This window comes from Mustela erminea, chromosome 12, assembly GCF_009829155.1.
Source record: "Mustela erminea isolate mMusErm1 chromosome 12, mMusErm1.Pri, whole genome shotgun sequence".
NCBI lineage: Eukaryota > Metazoa > Chordata > Mammalia > Carnivora > Mustelidae > Mustela > Mustela erminea.
Window position 1 is genome coordinate 89,044,105 of NC_045625.1, and position 17,034 is coordinate 89,061,138.

General features: G+C 40.3%; 2 protein-coding genes across 4 annotated transcripts in view; one reads left to right on the top strand and one right to left on the bottom strand.

The window, feature by feature from the left end:
- Positions 1 to 17,034, top strand: part of CENPP (centromere protein P) — a 223,180-nt gene that overhangs the window by 77,638 nt on the left and 128,508 nt on the right. The window lies entirely within an intron of this gene.
- On the bottom strand, positions 5,540 to 15,450 carry OMD (osteomodulin). Of its 2 annotated transcripts, XM_032308413.1 has the most exons (4): positions 15,159 to 15,450; positions 10,429 to 10,514; positions 9,101 to 10,054; positions 5,540 to 7,880 (listed from the first exon to the last, which is right to left on the bottom strand). In XM_032308413.1, the coding sequence occupies exons 3-4, from the start codon at positions 10,038 to 10,040 to the stop codon at positions 7,573 to 7,575; spliced, it is 1,248 nt and encodes a 415-aa protein (XP_032164304.1). In that variant the 5' UTR covers positions 10,041 to 10,054; positions 10,429 to 10,514; positions 15,159 to 15,450; the 3' UTR covers positions 5,540 to 7,572. The 2 variants fall into 2 exon arrangements, with proteins under 2 accessions (XP_032164304.1, XP_032164302.1); XM_032308411.1 differs by lacking the exon at positions 10,429 to 10,514 and having other exon boundaries at positions 15,159 to 15,449.

The window sequence follows — 17,034 nt, forward strand, 5'->3', positions numbered from 1 at the left end:
ATAACTCTTCAGTCCACTATCGTACTTATGAAAACAGCTCCCAGGGTGAGATCACTCAGGTTTGCAGGCATCTGTGCTTTCTGGTCAGGTTCTAAAAGCAGGAGTGGTCTTGGTAACATCAGGCTTCACCCTTTCAGGCATCTGATATGATTGAGCTGCTCTGAGCCTCTCTGCAGGTGTCCGTGTAATACTGGATTTCCCTCATTACATAACCTACTCATTCATTCCGTTACTTTTACCTACTACGTTTTGTTCCCTGCATTTGTACCCAGACTTTCCCATCTCGGGAAGGGCTGTTAGGCCCGGCCGCTGGGCTGGTCTGGGTTGCAGGCAGCAGTGCTCTTGTAGCGAGTCCGTCCCCCCTCAGTCCGCTTCTGTTTAGGTGAATGACACAGATGCAGAACTGGGGGTGCATTCTTGTCACCAGGCAGTGTGGCTATACTCACTGTTAGCCTCACTTTTGCCAAGTTGCCCTGGGAATTTTGACAGAAAGCCTGAAAACATGGAATCATCCCTGCTTCCAGCCTGTGTAGTTGCAGTCCTGGTCCGGTGACGGCTGCGTCTGCGAGGGGAGAAAGAAAAAGCTGAGGTGATGTGGGGAAGAGAGAACACAGGCCCTTTCTCCCCCGGGCTCCCAGACCCGCCAGAAGACACGGGACTGTATCCAGTGGGGACGCTTCTTCAGCCCCACTCATGTTGAGTGTGAACACACTTGTGAAGGTATAAGCCAGCCCTTCCTTTTTTATCTCCCCCTGTTTTAGAAAACCAGTGTTTTAATTGCTCATTCCAGTTCTCTATGAAACTCTTTCTCTCAGTCATTCCTCGCGTTGGCTGTTGGACATTACGTGAGTTCCTTGGTCTGAGGAGATGACAGTTGGCTGTGGAATATCTTCTGCTCTCATTTTCTGTATCTCTCTCTGAGCGTTTGCATCTGTTACCAGGTCTGCAAAGCCCACTCCAGAGTTAGTAGCTCTTCCCGTCAGGACCACTGTATAACCCCCTGACATGAGTCTGAGTTGCCAGCCACATTCAGGACCTTCCCCCCAGGGTCTCTGCCACACAGACGCCTGTAGTCTCTGTCTCTCTCGTTGCCAGAACAGATCGTGTTGGCATTTTGTATCTCAGAAGGTGCAGGAGATTCTAGCTTCAGCCCATCTCAACATGGCTGCAGCACTCCCTCACCACCACCAACACACACGTTCACGGGCCCAAGTGGCCTTTTCTAGGGAGCATGTGGGGATAGATGCATGTTGGATCCACTCATCCTCCCAAACTGGAAGGCAGGTTTTCTGGTGGGTATTGACCTGTCCGACATTAATACCCACAATTATTTCCATAGGACTGTGCCCCATAAGGACATTCCTTTAATAGGCCAAGATCCCATTATCCTCTTGCCTGACCATATGGCCGGGCTGTTGGCCACTGCCTGTGAGTCAGTAAAAACCCACACAGAGGGGCTCTTAACGTTCTTCCATTCCTCCGTCACTGCTAGGAAAACAGCGTGCGGTTCAGCATACCACGGGCATCTGTTTTTGTAATCTTCATTCACATTGGTGGCCTTCCAGACAGGATGTTGTCCCTTCACCTTGGATCTGCTATCCATAAGCCAACTCTTTGTTGTTAGTAGAGAGCTGTCCGTAGGGCACTGTCCACATGACAGTGTGGACAGTAGAGTCCAGCAGCTCCTTGTGCAGCTGCAGAATCAGCCCTGCGGGGCTGGGGAGAGAGGTTCCCTGCTTGTAAGAATCTCCTCCTTGCATTCCGCAGGCACTGCCACCCCCATTAGCAAATTTGTCCAGCATCATCCTAGACATGTTATTTCAGGTTCCAAGACCCTTTTATGTCCTTCAGTCCTAGGGATGGCTTCAATTAATATGTCCAACAGCAGGTTAGTAAAGCCCCTCAAATGTTAATTCTCTGGTCCAGAGTTCCTACAGTCAGCACTGGGAGGCGCTCGCAGGTTCTTGCCATACGCCCCATTTTAGGCTCCACAAAGAACCATTGCACAGAGAATTGTCCTTACCAGCACTCCAGCTTTGGAAGTGCCAAACATTTATGTTTACCAGTTTATTAAAGGTTGTGACAAAGGATCTGAATCCACAGCGAGTTGAAAGGATGCATAGGGCAGGGTCTAGGGAAGGCACAGAGCTTCAGGTATACCCCAATTCTGGCATCTCCTCCTGTTCAGCTGGAAGCCCCCCTAAACCTGTCCTTCTGGGTGTTTATGAGGCTTCCTATGTAGTCCTAAGTCATTGGCCATTGGCCGATTCAACCTCCAGCCCCTTCCTTCCCCTCTGCCAAGATTTCAGGTGGCCTTGCTTGGTCCTCCTGGCAGCCAGCCACCCCCCCTTTAGTGGGGCCCCAACATCATCTGCATTAATATGACAAAAGACACCTTAAGTGCTCTTGTAAGTTTAGGGGTTTTGGGAATTGTGAGCCAGGAACCATAAATGTGAAGACCCAAAATATCTTTCTTATAAATCATAGTATCACACCCTGGAGGGTAAAACTGCCACCACTGAGAATCATTGAGTTACTAGATATTTATAGTCCCTTTTAGGCAACATTCTAGGATTTTATGGAAAGTCTGAGAGTTGATCTTCATCTCAAATCTTCTTACGGCTGAAGCCTAGTCGTGTGGTCAGGTGAGGTAAAGATGAGGTCAGAGTATTTGATTTCATAGATCAAAGATTTGATCTCCCAGACTGAAGGATGAAATTTAATGTGGGAGGAGTTTTGACCTGATGAGAAGAAGGATTCATGTTAAAAACTTACTGTACTTGTAAGTTTTTCCAAATAGTACATAAATCCCCATATAGTGAATTGGCAGCCTAACTAAGCCTGTAAAGTAATGCAAGTTCCATGTAATTTCCATGAGACTGGGGTATTTACTTGCTATACATAGTTATATTTATCTAGGAATTTGGGACATATAAGAAAGTTTAGGGATTTTTTCGCTGTTATCATTTAATTTTGTTTCCAACTGCTGTTATACTTTATTTCCAAGAATTAGGGAGAAAAAATGGATTTGGAATCAGGAAACCAGGATTTCAGTTCTAGCCGTCCTTTGGGTCCTATGAATTCTTTGCAACAGTAAAAGTATGAAGGAGAGACAAGGTTTATTTTCTTCTGTTTTTACCCCCTTGGAGTTGGTTAAATGTGTTACATGATATGCACACATCTGCACTTCAGTTTAGTGGTCCCAACCAGAAGAATAAAGAGAAAATGTGGAGTGTTTCAGGTAATATGTAACCACAAGCCTAACATTCTCAACCAGTTTTATTGTGAGCAAATTTATGAGATATCCTTTATTTTTATGTCTTTTCTAAAAGCTGATCGTATATTATACTTTTGTTTGTTAACTAAACGTGGTTCATGGAGTGATTTGGGTTTGTCAGTGATCACAAATACAGTTCAGCCTAGTAGCTAACTAATGCTTTTAAGTGTAATGAGAAAATAGATGAATTTTCATTTTTTCCTCTGTTGTAAATATCAGATCAACAGGTTTTGTCTGTAGATGTGGTAGATAATTGTGCAATCTTTTTTTTTTTTTAAAGATTCTATTTATCCACTTGACAGATCACAAGTAGGCAGAGAGGCAGGCAGAGAGAGAGGAAGGGAAGCAGGCTCCCCGCTGAGCAGGGATCCCGATGCGGGGCCCGATCCCAGGACTCCGGGACCACGACCTGAGCGGAAGGCAGAGGCATTAACCCACTGAGCCACCCAGGCACCCCTATAATTGTGCAATCTTGATGTGCTACTTAAAGAAGTACTTTATTCTTCAGTTTTTTCTTAAGGAAAGCACTGGGTTTCATTTTTGTTCTTTAATGAAAAATACTTGGGGTGGGTATGAGTTCCTCAGGACCATTTTCAAGTAGCAAAAGACGGTTGTTAACCTGCCGCCTCATTGAGGCCTGCAGCATGATGAGCCATTTACACACACACCCCTTTGGAGGGAGGAGTAGAGTGGAGTTGACCCCTTCCAATTAGGCTGGAGGAGCCAGGCAGGGTGCGGTGCCCAGGGAGGGGTGGCGGGGGGGAGCTGTGTTCTCTGCCCTGGCAGGCTGTCAAAGGGTGCTCTGGAAAGCTGAACTGGCAAATGGTGACCTGGAATATGTGTGTTTGGGGTATAGGACTTAAGTACCCTCTACTCTCTCCCTAAGAAAACCATTGGTAGAAACTTGTTCACTTGTCTTTTATACAAAAAGAATCTTGGAAGGAACCCACGGAGATGCTGGCTCTTTCCTAGTGTCCCTGAGAACACACCCAGGTCTGACATCTGGGGGCACACAGATCCTGCAGGCTGCTAGGTTGGCGATCCTCAAGGTCTACTTACTGCTCACTGGGTACCGGGGACTGGCATGCACACTGTTCAGCGCTCTGTCACACATATGAATTCTCTTTATCCTTTCAGTAGCTCTAGGAGAACCAGCTTCTTTGAAGGAATGTGGGAAGAGGGGCTTCAGAGTTCTGCACCTTACTCTGGCATCTGGCTTAGGAGTCTCAAGTCCGACTTCTGCAGGTTTTATCACATTCCACATAACTTGTTTTCAGTTGCTGAATTGTGCAGTTTTATTCCTCACGAAGCCTGTTCTCTGAGGATTTTTAAAAATCAATTTAAGAGGATAAAAAATAGAAGCTCCAGAATTCTGAATATTGGAAGTTTTGTTTTTTTTTTAAACTGTGCAAGAGGTGAAGAAAGTAATGACATATCTGTGTATTCATCTCAGCTCGGGAGCTTGTTTCTCCACCCCTGGCATCAGTTGCTCCCGACACGTCAGGGTACCACCTCTTCTGGAAACCTTGAGCTACTTCACTGCGTCCTGACCTGAAATAAAGTCTGGATATTTATCTGTGCTCCTGTTGTCATTTATAGTACCGCCACGTTAGCATTGTATTTCTTGTATTAGAATGAGTTGATTTTAGGGGCGTCTGGGTTGTTTGGTGGGTTAAGCATTTGCCTTCGGCTCAGGTCATGATCCCAGGGTCCTGGAATCAAGCTCTGCATTGGGCTTTCTGCTGAACGGGGAGACTGCTTCCTCCCTCTCTCTGCCTGCCTCTCTGCCTACTTATGATCTGACATATAAATAAATAAATTAATTTAAAAAAAAAAGAATGAGTTGATATTATTTTAAGCTTTTCATTAACAACTTTATTGAGACAATTCACACCTCCTATAGTTCACCCTTTTAAAATCTACGATTCAATAATTTTTGGTATTTTTAGATTTACACAGCCATTACCACAATCAGTTTTAGAACATTTTCATTCCCTCCAAAAACAGAGCCTCTGCTCATTGACAGTCACTCCCCACTTACCCTTTTCCCCTCCCGCAGCCCCAGGCAACCAGGAATCTTTCTGTCTTTATAGATTTGCATGTTCTGAGCATTTCATTTAAATGAAGTCATACTGTTGTGCAGTCTTCTGTGATGGAGTTTTCACCTTGCGAGATGTTTTCCTGGCTCATCTGCGTGGTAGCATAACATTTCAGTACTTCATTTCTTCTCTCAGCTAAGTAATACTCTGTTGTGTGTTTATACCTCATTTTATTTATCCATTCACCAGCTGATGGGCATTTGGGTGCTTTCCACTTTTCGGCTGTTAGTAGATAGTGCTGCTCTGAACATTTGCTGACATATTTCTGTGTGAACATCTGTGTTTAGTTCTCTTGAGTATATATCTAGCAGTGGAATGGCTGCATCCTAAGTGACTAAATTCTGAACTGCCAGACTGCTTTACAAAACAGCTGCACCACTGGATATCCCACCAGTAGTGTGTGAGAGCCCTACTCTCTCTGCCTCCTGCTAATAACATCTGTTCTGGGTCTTGTCTTCTTGGTTCGAGCCCTCTCAGTGACTGTGGAAGTGTCTCTTAGGATGTTCATGGGCATTTCCCTGATGGCCTCTCTTTAGTTTCTAAATTGTTTTAGTTTAGAAATAGTTGTATCTCTTTTATCTCCTGAAACACGCATAGTATTTTCCAATATGAAGTGGGCCTTAATTTTTTTTTTTTAACCTCTTTTGGAAGTGTGCTTTGTCCACATTACTAGAATTTTGCTCTGCTACCCTCACCGTTGTATCTTGAGGTATCACAAGTGCACATACATTCTGTTTCTTGCCCTTATTGCTAAGCCCTACACACCAAATGCCTTGATGAATGTTAATTAAATGAATGAATGGAGTGTTATTTGTGTTCATTCTGAATTGAGCCATTCCTTTGGGACAGGTGGGTGTTCTGTTTCTGCTAAATGCTAATAATTTAATGAAAGAAATAAAGATCATTAGGAGCTTCATTTTCCACTTTATCTCCAGCAAAATAAAGACTCACCACTTGAAAACTCCTAAAGTTTTAACAGCCAAAAAGTGGTCCTGGCCTGTTGTCCACATTATGAACATTTATGGTTCGGGTTCCCCGTGTAGGTCTCCCTATCTCTGTTTCTTCCTCTCCTGAGGAACTCTGAAATGTCAGCTGATAAGTCAGAAGAGCTCATCATAGCACTTCCATCATCTTCTTTACAAGGCGTACTTAAAATACTTCAAAATGACAGGTTAAATAATAGGTGTGTCTAAGGTTTTAAAGAAGGTAGCAAAGCTTGTCTGAATTGTAAAGGAACTCTGTTCAGCTTTAACACTAATTAAATAAATACGAGCTGATGCTCATATGTGTTTCTACTCTATCGTGCTAGGAAAATGGAAGTGTTTTAATAATGCTGGTATACTGTTGTGTGCTAAACTAACCATGTGAGCAAAGCAGTTATTTATTGGTGAATCTCTGTGTAGCTACAATAACAACAAAAACTTTCCCTAGTGAGTTTACTATAGAAACATTGATCCCCGCTAAAATGGAAGACAGATTGTTTTGGACAGTTGCTGAAATCTGCTAAAATATGATTGTGATGAGACAATTTAGTGTTTTTTTTGTTTGTTTGTTTAGTTATCCAAATACATGTTTTAGAATTGTGTGGCTCTGGTGCTCTGAGAGAAAAGCAAAGACCAGTTGATTTTGTGAAACTACAAGTCTTCGATCCGTAGCAGAATGGCCTCTTTCGAAAATCAGAAGCATCCTCTCTTGCTCTCAGTGGTAGGGCCAGGGAGGTGGATGTTATGGTGATAAGATTTCACATACAAATGTAAAAGCTTTTCTGGAGATCCAGGTCAAAGAAAATAACGGACTCCTGAGTGAATGGCTGCCCGTTACATGAACATAAGCCCGGGCATCTCAGCCCTGGCCTCTTCCAGTTCTTGGCTTCTAGTGCTGCTGTTTTCGTCACTCTTAGAACAGTTAATATCACTAGAGATGGCATACTTTCTTTTCTCCTCAGCCTGATAATACTGTTATTTTTAAAGTTTAGTTTTATATTCCCATGTCATTCTAATTTATATTTCTAAAGACTTGTGTAATTTTAAGTAAGTTTGAATACTGTGTAATGATGCAAGTGTTACCAACAACTTAAATTCAGTCTGATCTTCTACTAATGCATGATTCTAGATATATTACTGTGAGTTCAATCAATACTGAATAATACCATTGTATACAATCATAAATGTAGACCTATATAGTTTCTTGCCATTCTTAACTTCCGTAATAGTGAGGGTCAATGTTTTCTTCTGTTTCTTCTTGTTCTGGACCTTCTTGGTGATCTTCCTGTTCTTCACTATCAGGATCATCCGGAAATCTCCTGAAAACTTGAGTCTTCAGTTGTATTGTTTGCCCATTAGCGCTTCTTTGCTCACCATAATAAATAGTGTGTAAATTAGGAAAACAGAAGGAAACGTATGAGCTTATTGGCTCTTTCAGCTTATTTTGGTCCATACGGATGTACGTTAAGTGGTGGTAATACAGTGGGTCAACAGACGGACACATCACTGTAACATTGATATCTGAAAAATACAAATTAAAGATTAATCCTGCTGCATTACATCTAGAATCCTACATTGGAATTTATTAAAATATGAGATACAGTCTTATTAAAATTCTTATAGGTAGAATTAGGTTTAATTAGTTTTTACAGTAATCAAATAATAAAATGAATAAAATGAAACTACAGGTGAATTATATGTTCTCAAAGTAAATGATGGCTTTCAGAGCGCATCTGTCCTGATGAGCACTGGATGATGGATGGAAAAGCTGAATCACCGTATTGTACATCTGGAACTAACGCAGCGCTGTGTGCTAACTGTAGTGGAATTAAAATCTGAAAAAATGGTGGCTCTTTTGGCTATTTAATTATTTGTTATGTAATAAATTCATAGTATAAGTAATCTCAAAAATAACAAAGTAAAAAACACCTTTAGTCCCAACTACTCAGGAAGCTCCTATTTTTTCAGATACTCTACAGTACTACTTGTCAGTGTTCAAAGTGATAACACTTCATAGAAAAGACTATAAACTTGGGTGCCTGGGTGGCTCAGTCGGTTAAGCTCTCCTGCTCCCGATTTGTGCGTTCTCTCTCTCTCTCTCTCTCAAATAGATAAATAAAATCATTAAAAGAAAAGAATATAAACTTTTATTATTTTTTAAAAATTTAATTTATTTATTTGAGAGAGAGAGATCACATGTAGGCAGAGAGGCAGGCAGAGAGAGGGGGGGAAGCAGGCTTCCTGCTGAGCAGAGAGCGCAATGCGGGGCTTGATCCCACCGTGAGACCATGAGCTGAGCCCAAGGCAGAAGCTTAACCCACTGAGCCACCCAGGCGCCCCAAGGCTGTAAACTTTTATAGCACACCTTTCTGAGGCTAGCTTTGGCCATTTTCCTAGCTACTTCAAGTCAACTATTTTCAGCAATGTGTAAAGCATAGATGTTTTTTAAAAAAGATTTATTCTTTAGGAGTGCCTGGGCGGTTCAGTCAGTTAAGAATCTGCTTTCAGCTCAGGTCACGGTATTAGAGTCCTGGGATCAAACCCCGTGTTGGGCTCCTTGCTCAGCAGGAAGCCTGCTTCCCCCTCTTCCACTCCCCGTACTTGTGTTCCCTCTCTCGATGTCCCTGCTTCTCTGCTACCTCTCTCTCTCAAATAAGTAAATAAAAATCTTCAAAAAAAATAATGAAAAGATCAGCATACTATTCTTTTGTATTTAAAAAAGATAATGAAATTTTACATACTTTCAATTTCATTATTTTCTAGGTATAGGTGTTGTAAATTTCTTGGAATATAGAATGCTTGCTTCAGTTTGTTGTGTCCAACATTGAGCTCTATAAGGTTGGGAAGATTAAAAATATTATGTGGGATATCTTGTAGTTTGTTGTGTGACACTCGTAGAGCCTGGAGTTTGGGAAGTTTTTTGAAGTAATTTTCTGGTATAGCAGAAATTGAATTATTTTCCAAAGAGAGGTACATAAGTGAAGAAGGCAGACCAGGAGGCATTGACTCTAATCTGTTATTACATAGGTTTAGCTGCATTAATTTTTCCATTTTGGCAAGTACGTTTTCTTGTAACATGGAATCCTCGAGATGATTGTAACAGAGATCAAGCATTGTCAAGTTTACTAGCCCATCCATGGCATTTGTCTGCAATCTGGAGATCTCATTATAGCCAAGAAGAAGTCTCTCCAAAGACTTAGGGAGAGGAAATGGAAATTCTTCTAACTTGTTATGCTGTAGGTGAAGTTGTAGTAGATTTGACAACTTAGCAAACACACCATGATCAATCTTTTGAGATGTAATTTTGTTGTGGCTGAGGTTGATTTCTTTGAGATGAGTTGCATTGATGAATGAATCCGCAGTCACAGCCTCAATTTCATTGAATTGAAGGTAGACCTGCTGTATGTGTGCTGGGACACGTGGGATAGTCTTGAGTTTGCGATTGTCACAATACATTGATGATGGAAAATTGGGTGGACAGAAGCATTCAGAGGCACAGCCTAACATATACTGATGAAAAGGAACTTGAAAGTCCTCATTTTGATGAAATTGGAATTCCGGTTGGTAGACATCATCTGGGTCTTGATCATAATCTTCATCCCATTGATAATTTTCATATTGGCAATATACTTTGACTCCAAAAAAGAAGAAAAGGACATGTGCTAGACTTAAAAAGCCCATGTTCCTTTTTTGTCCTGTTATAAGGAGAAAGCAAATATATTGTGGGAAAAGTCAGTAAATCCTAGAAGAATTTTTGTGTAAATTAACAGTTACATAAAGTGCATAATATCTGTATCTGTATTGAAATATATAAAACAGTCCAGAATAAATGGGCAATGCTCAAACCAAAATTAATGTTTAAGTACCAATAAGGTGGTATTTTTTTTTTAAAGTCACATTTTGCACTGAACCAGATTACATACCCATCTTTGAAGGGAATCCAAGTTTGTCTTGCTTCCTATAGATTTACAATGATAACATGAACTCTCAACCCCAAAGCTGGTTACTCCCTTCACTAAAAATCTGAGTGTTCCACTAACTATATGGTCCCTTCAGTGATGGTCCTTACCTATGAGAGGAGACGCTCTTGGTTTTAGTTAATATTAACCAGTATTTTCCCACTGCAGCTTCTTTTTTTCGATGCTCTTTTCTGCCCTTGAAAGAACATGAAACATTCCTTTTTACGTAAGAGGTTGAGATATTCAAAATAGCTCTCATCTTTCCTCTTAGTGTTTCTGGCCAAGTCTAACCATGACTTCCAGTTTTCCCCCATGAAACCGTTTCCAGAATCCAATTATTTTGTCTCTGACTCCACTTGACTCAAATACCAAATACATGCAATATTTACTGTCTACAAACTTTGAGCTTTTAGTAGGTTATTCTATACATTTTCTTTCTTTCCACTAATTTTTTGAGTTAAGTCCTAGACAAACCGATACTGAAAGCACACTGTCCTGTCTCCCAGGAGTTGAAGTCTGGTGGAGAATCAGAAAGATGCACACAGTACAGGGAGGAGGAAGGTGTGTAAGGGGTGCATTTCATGGGAGGAGTACTCAGCTTGAGAAAGACCATTAACTTGAAGTTGTAGTTCTGGTTTACTGGATGAGGAGCCTGAAGACCTTCATTTCCCACCTGTCAATTAGGACAGTCAAGCCACTTAAGATGCCTGCCTCTTGCCTCCTCACGAAAATGAGAAATGTAATTGTTTCCTAGCTTATCTCAACTGGTGGTTGTGACAGTCACGTGAGATATGCATGTAAAAGTGCTTTGCAGGTTAGAAAGTGATCCAGATGGATAAGTTTGTTATTTAGATAAAGGTTAAAAGGAAGGGAAAAAAAAAAAAAAGAATCTTACCTCTTTGATTCTGCAGGTATTTTTCTCTACCTCTCTCATTCAGGGTTTCCTGAGAATTAATGTAACATGTCCCTGTGTGTCATGAACTGACTTTTCTCTATCCCATTAGTCGTTAGAGTGGTACAAGCTATTTTTCATCATTGGGATAATTGAAAAAATAGTTATCTAAATAATTGTCTATAACAGACCCCATTTGACAAAGTCTGCCTTAGACCCTAACATCTTAGATTCTTTTTTATTTTCTTATCAAGAACTATAAATGTATGGAATGTAATTATGTGTTAATGTGGGATTTGGAGTTGATATTTAAGTAGAGTCAGGGACCCTTGATCTTTCTTCCCTCCTGTGCACCCAGAGCGTGGGTCTTGTCATTACCAGGGTGCAGCTCCTTCACACTGCGACTTGCCTTTATAACTTACTCCATGGAGTAGCTCCAGCTGTAGTAATTCCTCAATTTCAGTAGGAAGTAAATATGGGGAACCCACTGTGTTTTCACTGCCCTTTATTCATACCTCCCAATGTACTCAGTTCCTCTCTGTGGCCTGGACCCCACACCCCATCACCATTGTCACTTGTTTGCTCAGGTCCCTGATCCTCTGGCCCCTTTCATCCTCTTGTTCTTCTGGTAACCTCCATCCCTGTTCCTCCAATTGTCCATCTACATGCAGCCTGACTCAGGCAGCAGAGCAAGTGGAGAGAAAACTGACCACACCAGCTGATGTCACTCGAAATTCATGACCACTCATTGCTGCTCAGGGACATGTCCTTACTGCATTCCTTTTCCCTTGCTCCTAGACGCCTCTAAAAAGTCTCATTTCCCACCAGTTTGGAATGACCACCTTGCTGCCGCCATTTTTTTTTAAACCAAGAGGATAGGATCAAACAAAACAATGATTTACTCATATGTGTTTTGTTATATTTAATCTCATCCCTATCTACAGAATATGTCAAAATAGCAATGGTTTGATCTTTTAAAGCAATTGTTTTACAAATCTCAGTAGACTGCTGCACTGTTCCTTCATATCCGTGGGATTCATAGAGGATGTGACATTTGACCTAGATTTTGAAGAATGTTAGGGTTCTCAAAGAGGAAGACCAGGAAGATTTCCAGACAGAAGAGATGACCAAAACATGTAAGCAATGAAGAGTAGGGTGCTTGGGAAATAGTGGTTAGCTATTGAAGGAGTAAAATACGACTGTCATAGCTAATCCGGACCAGGATCTAGAGGGCCTGAATTCTGACCTGTGGAGTTGCACTCAGGGAGTGAACACCTGATTTAATTCATTACAGTAGCTGAGCCCCGACCTTCACACTAAATTGTTGGTGGGTGAAGTAGGAGAAAGTCCTGCAGGGAGATCATCTCACCCCGAAGGGCAGTGTTCAGTTCTGGCTAACTCAGGGTGTTGGAAAGCTCCAATTGGGTCTGCTGCCTTAGTGACCTGTGCTAGAGGTTGTGTGTGAACCTGGCTAGTCAACCACCTCACAGATATTAGTAGTTAAACTTTGGTGGAGTTTAGACTGCAGTTACTTCTGGGTGTGAGGCACTGTCTTTGGTGAGGAACACAGAGATGAAGATATGAAGATGTGGTCCTCTCCGTAAAGAGCATACGGTTTATGGGAGAGACCCAACATGGCAAACCATATTCTCAGACAAAGGGAAATAATGTTTACCGTCTAGACCCCAGTGCCATGGGTACAGTGGCTTAACCCTGCCTCAGGCAGATGGGGAAGTCTTTGTAGTATCATTTGCTCCAGATCTTGGGAGATTAGCAGGAATGGGTGTAGAACATCCTATACATTTTACTCACTAGTTGATAATACTTTATGTGTTAAATTTGTGTGTTTTATGATACTTATTATAGTGGAGCATATTAACTTTTTGAAGTACATGTCATACTTCACTTCAGTCTCATTGAACCACAGGGTTCTACTGTAAGTTTGCTGTGTCTCACAAAGGTATACGTAGAAGCAGGGCAGAGGCATGCTGCTGCGGGGGCGGGGGGAGGTCAGGCATGGAGCGGGTCTTGGAAGCTGACTGTTACACAAACTTTGAAATGAGCATTGCTCATCAGAGCTCTGAATTTCATCCTTGTATTAAGAACAATAGCAATAATCAATCAGTAACCTTACATTTGAGAATGAAAGTCTTGACTTTATTTAACAATTATGAGAAACATATTGGGAAAAAGGGGAGCTGGGTGATACTTTAGATCCGGCACTTAAATGCATCCCTTTGACTTGGGATCAAGACCTCATTATGGTGTCTCCCTGAGAATAAAGGGATTCTTGAGTGTTGGCTGCTTTTAGTCCTCTTGGCCACCTATGAAGATAGGCTTTCCCTAAGGACAGTTTCTCTTCTGAATCGTCCTCTAAGGACCTTGGCTCTGCAGCCCAGCCTGATCCCTCTTCCTTTTGACCAAGTCCCGTTTTCTGGTTTGAAATCAACCCTGTCTCCATCCAGAGGCCCATTATTTCCTATTCATCTTAGTCATCAACTTCATCTCTGGTGAGTTTCCCTGTTATAATGACTTCTTATTTCTTTTTATCCAAATTTTCCATTCAACTGATCTCTTCCTAGCCATTTACAAAGCACATTTTTATTACTTTTGCCTTTCATGTTCTACAATTTATGCCTCATTCCCTATAGAATTGCTCATAGCAAAACAGTACACTCACTGTCAGTCTCCCACTTCCTGACCTAATTTCTGGCAGAATATAGTACAATGCACAGTATGTAAGTGCTCAAACATTTGTTGAATGGATGACTGGATTAATAAATTACAGATTGCATCCTGTTAGCGATGCTTGTCACTACTAATGCTGGTTATTTCTAGGTATTATTTTGCCGCAATCGTTTTCTTTAAATGGACACAGTCACAGAGAACATGGCTATTCTCTCCAGTGGTGTCTCCGGTCACAGCATGCTATTCCCATTACAGAGTAATAGAAAAGTAACAGATGTGAACAGAATCTTTAAAGCAATGGAAAATATATATTACCGATTTTTAAAACTATCCATTAATGTGAATTTTTCATATCATAGCTATAAATGCTTCTATGTTATAACATCTCTCTTAGTTGGGAAAAAGCACTTGTGCTTTCATAAGGAATTTCTAATTAAAATGAGATTGAACTTTGTTCTGGAAAGTTTAAAGTAATTGGAAAGCCTTATTGCATTTTGTTAAAGACTCAGTTATTTTATTGATTTACCACAGAAACTAGGATATAAGAAACCAGAGTATTAGAATAGACTCAAATTTCTTTCCGAAGCGGTTTTAAATTTAACTCTGTAAATAAAGTAGTTTACATCCTGTTTTACACCCAAGGCCTAAGGAAGTAAGACTTTTACTACTAAAAATAAGAAAGTTTCAAAATTATTTTTAGCCATACTACATTTAAATCTTAACTGGAACCCAAGGAACTGTTTCATTTAGTACCAGATAGAGCAGTCACATCTTCCCTTCCAGAAAGAGTCAAATGAAAGCAAAAATATGTTACTGTCAAGGATTTGGTCACCAGAGAAAGCTTAAGAAAATTTCTATTGAAATCAATACAAAGATCCTTCTTCCCTACAAGCAGAATCTGTCAACCTGCCCAGATGTATGGCTCACAGACATTTGCCAGTTTTGTCATTTAAAGTTGAGAGTGAGAGAGGAGACAGTGATGCCATTAACGTAAAAATCTTTCATTCTTAATTAAAAATAAATCTAAACAAGGATTATTTATTGGGCAAATCTTAAGTTAGAAAATTTAAATCACTGTATTACTGCTTTCTCTGAATATTTTTGCTAATCAAATTTTAATGAAGATTTATCAAATATTACCTCCAAATTTTGTGCTTTTATGATCTATTTTAATGTTAAACAAATCAAATTATACTTAAAAAGTTTTAATAGTAGGAACAGTTTCTTTAAAAAAAATTGAAAATTAGTTTATCATCATACCTGTTAAGTTTGCTTTAGTTTTCAGGGGTTGATGAATTTGCAAATCCTGTAAATTGAATCAGATATTCCTAAATTCTTTAACTGAGTCTCTTAAAAATCCACAGTAACTGTGTGTCCAGACAGGGCTGTCCTTGAATTACTGTAGCAATTTAAGCAAATATAATCTGCTTGGAAAACACTTGGGTTGAATTAAGATTATGTATTTCTTTTCATTATCCAAAACTTTGTGGATTCAAATTGAGATGCTTGTGCTGTTGGTCAGATTTATGTGGCTTACTTCCCTTTCTTTTCCCCTTAATTTTGGTTTGAGGTGTGGCAAGAATTTCCTCTAATATGAAAGGCAAACAGAACTAAATGAAACAGCATGTACTGATTACTGTTTTTATTTTCATTTTCATGCCAAAGAATTCTCCAAATTAAGGTCCCCTGTAACTTGGAGCTCAGTGTCTCAACAATTTAAGGTGGAACTCAAGAGTGGTCTGAAATGTCCCTTGTCTGAAACCTCACATCACACCAGGGCTTTCCTTTATGTAGACAAGCAACCAAGATTAGAAACATACAGCATTGCATGTCTACTTTACTTTTTTTTTTTTTTTTTAAGATTTTATTTATTTGAGAGAGAGCACAAGCAGAAGGAGAGGGAGAAGGAGGCTTCGCTCTGAACAAGGAAGCAAGGAGCCCTACAACCTCGATCCCAGGACCCTGAGATCATGACCTGAGCCAACCCAAAGTCAGTTCCTTACCAACTGAGCCACCCTGGCACCCCTCTAGTTTACTTTTTAAACAAAGGGATTTGTCATTAGTGACACAGATTAAATATATAACTTTTCCACACAGAGAATTATACCTTCTTTTCTGTTCCCTATCACTGTCCTCTTTTTCCTCCCAAATCTGTGCACTAGAATGCCTGCTAAAACCTTTGAAATAAAAATTAATCTGGTGACGGGGCGCCTGGGTGGCTCAGTGGGTTAAAGCCTCTGCCTTCGGCTCGGGTCATAATCTCAAGATCCTGGGATCAAGCCCCGAGTCGGGCTCTCTGCTCAGTGAGGAGCCTGCTTCCTCCCTTCTCTCTCTCTGCCTGCCTCTCTGCCTACTTGTGATCTGTCAAATAAATAAATAAAATCTTTAAAAAAAATTAATCTGGTGATGGAATTTAGTGTCTTGCACTCAGAAGGTAGATCTCTGATTTGCCTCTTTATGTTAGTACAAAAAATAATTTTGTAGTATTAATTAAGATGCCATTAGGAACTTGCCTTTATTTTGTAGATGTAAAAAATCTCTTTTCACTGAATTGTTTTCCTGAGGAGTAGTGGTTAACTGCTTAAATGCTACATTTTTTTACTAGTGTGGTTTTTAAAAAAAATTTTAAACAGAGAATTAACTTGTATTTCTTGGCAGTGAACCTTGAGTTCATGCTTTGGAAGACTCTTCAAAGTTTGTACAAACTAATAAGGTAAAGTGAATCCCAGAATTTGTTCTTGTGTCCTCAGTGTTTACCATTAGATTTTTACAAAGAAATCACAGAGCTTATTTTGTTATACTTCAGGTTTTTTAAAAGTATGCTGTGTTTCAAGTGATGCTTGGCAGTGCTATAAAAATCTCATCTATTATTTGAGGCACTGGTATGTGAAACATGGCAAACTGTATTTGGGCCAGGATTTCATCTTGTTACTGATCTTTTCCATATGTTTCCTATTAGTCTTTGTTCTTAAACCTCAGGCTTCCATACCAAGGAAGAGAGAGCAAATCTGTGTAATTTTTTCCCAAGGATTTAATTTTATGTGTCCTCACAGTTCTTTTGGAAGAGAAACTTAAAGTCAAATGCTTAATTTTCATATAATTCCACATTTAACCCTGTGATTTGAACTTGTGATCA

Bases quoted from the DNA above. Each gene is read 5' to 3' on its own strand.
- OMD (XM_032308413.1), bottom strand. From the start codon at position 10,040: ATGGGCTTTTTAAGTCTAGCACATGTCCTTTTCTTCTTTTTTGGAGTC. The intron at 7,881-9,100 runs GTATGTAAAATT...TGTATTTTTCAG, and splicing joins AGAAAATAATGAAATTGAAA to ATATCAATGTTACAGTGATG.